A 3,094-nucleotide genomic window follows, 5' to 3' on the forward strand; every position below is an offset into this window, starting at 1 on the left:
TGATTTGATATTTAATATAACCTTTTTTACGGTGATCAGCTGAGAATTTACTCAGTATATAAGTTAAAGGTTTACTGCAAGCTGCTATTCTGAATGCCCCTTCACTGAAAGTCACCATGTTATGGATTTTTCTTCAATTATTGCCCAGTAGGCATACATGTACTTCTGACAAGAAGGAAATTTTCATTTTAAAAACACAACACCAAGAACAATTTTAGTTGCACTAAAATATTCTTACCTATGCCTTTTACAGTATAAGTGCTTGAAAGAAAAGTTAAGTTTCCGCTCAAAGCTAGATTCATATAGGATACATAAGATAAAATCTTTTAGGATGGAACAATCAGTTATACATCTGTTAGATAAATGATATATATATGATTTTTACTACTCTGATAAATTTATATATAAAGTCCCATTTGTGAAATGTGGATATTAAATTCATCATCTCTTTGTAGGGCTTGATCCATCATGGACTCAATTAGCCATTGAGTCATTGAGTCCAGATGACGGTCAGAGAAGTTCACAGCCCAAGTGGACGGACTAGGTCACCGTCCTTCACGCCTCGTCTCACCTAGGCGGCACTTAGATCCTTGAGAAAGTCACAGGTCTTCTTGCTGACCACCTCGCGGAGCTTGCGTACCCGCCGGGTCGAGGAGGCGCCCACGAAGCTGTCGGGCTGGAGCACGGCCATGCCGTTGTGCACGTCGCCCATGACGACGAGCTGTCCGGCGTCGGCGCCTCGCGTGATGTTGGGGCAGGGACAGCTCCAGTCCACGTTGAGCAGTGTCACCTCCAGTGGCTCCTTGCCGAAGAACTTGAGGCCCATCTTGTCGTCCTTGAGGATCTCCTCCACAGTGACCAGCGCGTGGCCCGAGTCCTGGTCCTCGGTCAGCTCCGTCACGCGGCCCAGTATGACGAAGTCCGCGCGGCAGAAGCTGGCCACCATCTTCTGCCGCGGCTTGCACACCTTGCAGTTGCTGCCCTTGGGGAATGGGCAGGCGTCCTCACACGCTTCCCGGCTGTCGAAGTTGTTCTCGTTGCCACCGCAGCCGCCGTAGACGAACGACTGGCACTGCTTGAGCGCCCGGTTGTACGCCCAGCGTGGCTCGTAGGCCTTGCAGGGGCCCTGGACGGGTGGCAGGGAGCAGGGAGCGGTCACCTCGGCTGCCCCACACGACAGCATGCAGGCCTGGTAGCTGTCAAAGTGGTTGCGGTTCTTGTTGCACTGGCTGTAGGTGAAGGCGAAGCAGTTGTTCCGTTTGGCCTCATAGTACCAGCTCACGCTCTCCTCACCACAGGCGCCCATGTCCGGCGGCTTGAGGCACTCCTCTGCGGGGAGCCGGACGCTGCCGCCGCTGCTGCTGTTGCCCTTTGGCTGCCCCTCCTCAGCCGCGAAGACCTGCTCGCGCTTGACCACCGACAGGGGGAAGTGAGCCTGCAGCGAGCCGCCGAGGTTCCGGGCCGTGCAGGTGTAGATGCCGGCGTCCTGGAGCTGGGCGTTGTAGATGACCAGCTGGCCGATGTTGGTGACCACCACGTTACCGCGCACATGGTTGGGCCACATCACCTGGTTGTCGCGGCCGGCCAGCTGCTTCTCCCAGGTGATCTCGGGCTTGGGGCGGCCCACCACCTCGCACAGGAAACTGGCCGTCTCGCCAACGAACACCGACTGGTGGATGGGCTTGTTGGTCATCATGGGCAGCTGGATGTCCATGGGGGTGGTCTCCAGCTGGGCGGTGGTGGGGTTTAAGGTGGTCTCCTCGGGGAGGGGGCTGGTGTTGAACCAGGGCAGCTGGTAGCGGCAGGACACCTCGGTGATGGTGACGCCCTTGTTACAGGCCTCGGCGTCCAGGTAGCACTTGTTGTAGTAGGTCATGCCGTCCGAGGCGCAGGTGAAGTGGGGCTCCCTCTCACAGCGGTCCCGGCACTTGCACACAGGCTGGCCGTCCCAGATGTCGCACTCGGAGCCCTGCTGGCTGCACATGAACTTCTCGCACGTCGCCTCCTTTGGCATCCCCACGGGCCCCTTCTTGCCTTTGATGTCAAAGTAGCGGGATGCCACACAGCTCTTGAGTCCGCAAACGTTGGCACAGCATTTCTCAAATGTTTCACAGTCCTTTGTTGGTAGAGAGACAAGGGGGAAAAAAGAAAGGGACGAACAGACTAAACAAATGAGCTTTCAAAAAGTTGGCAGCAATATAATTTTTTAAAACACAAATATCACTAAATGCAAAACAAATTCTCTTATGGATTGGTAAAATTGCACATATGTAGTTTAAATAACAATGCATCACTCAATTCTTATTTAAATCTACACACAAGTAGGCTTCGTGGTGAGAGTATCTCATGGCTTGAATTATTTTGCATCAATTGCTCAATTTACATCTCATTATCCCATGCTCATGCTAATCGTTTGTCCTTATTCTTCCATAATGGCGAGTCATAAATCAACCCCTTTCGTTCAGTGATGCCCCCCGATATTCAACTTTGTGGAAAAGCGACAGGCGCTTTAAGTCTCACCCGATCGGATTCACACTCCCGCTCGCAGGTACTCATGGCATCCACCCACAGGTTTGGGTTCATTTCATTGGGGCACATTCCCGCGTGTGAATAAACGAGCTTGGGCACAGCCATCGCCCTGACAAGAGAGTCCAACCGCAGAAAGCAGAGGTGTCCGACAAGAAACCAAATCCATCGCGGGTACAGCATCCACCACATGTCCAGTGCAGAGTGTCGAAGCGCGATGAAGAAAATCAGATTGGGCTAAACGCAAACTCAAGTTCCACCAAGTTTTGTTGGTCCTATGCGTGAGTACAGCAACAGGTGGCGCGTAAAACTAGGTCTACAGTCAGCGGGAGGACGTCTGGTCTGTCCGAAGTGTTGACGGAGTGAGGACGTCGATGCACTGCACCACATTTAATAGTGCAATGAGATTAGGTAGCAGCATTGCAACCCTGTTACTTCATCATAGTAATTGAATTGTGCTAGTTGTTCTCCATCAAGACTACAGTGACTATTGTTCCAGGCATAGTGATTAACACAAAGACCAACTTTTGGAAATCTGACTAATTCTGACTCTGCAGGCTACCTGAAC

General features: G+C 52.0%; 1 protein-coding gene across 1 annotated transcript; it reads right to left on the minus strand.

Annotated features, from left to right (window-relative positions):
- Positions 1–571: 571 nt before the first annotated feature.
- wfikkn2a (info WAP, follistatin/kazal, immunoglobulin, kunitz and netrin domain containing 2a) lies at positions 572–2,718 on the minus strand. Its single transcript, XM_076264761.1, has 2 exons — positions 2,521–2,718; positions 572–2,116 (listed from the first exon to the last, which is right to left on the minus strand). Exons 1-2 carry the CDS (start codon positions 2,716–2,718, stop codon positions 572–574), a joined length of 1,743 nt encoding a protein of 580 aa, XP_076120876.1.
- Positions 2,719–3,094: the final 376 nt, after the last annotated feature.

The sequence above is a fragment of the Alosa pseudoharengus genome, unplaced genomic scaffold (assembly GCF_046254945.1).
Source record: "Alosa pseudoharengus isolate Yale_2024_CS ecotype anadromous, Long Island Sound unplaced genomic scaffold, YU_APseudo_1.1 YU_APseudo_1.1_scf_4, whole genome shotgun sequence".
NCBI classification, from domain to species: domain Eukaryota; kingdom Metazoa; phylum Chordata; class Actinopteri; order Clupeiformes; family Clupeidae; genus Alosa; species Alosa pseudoharengus.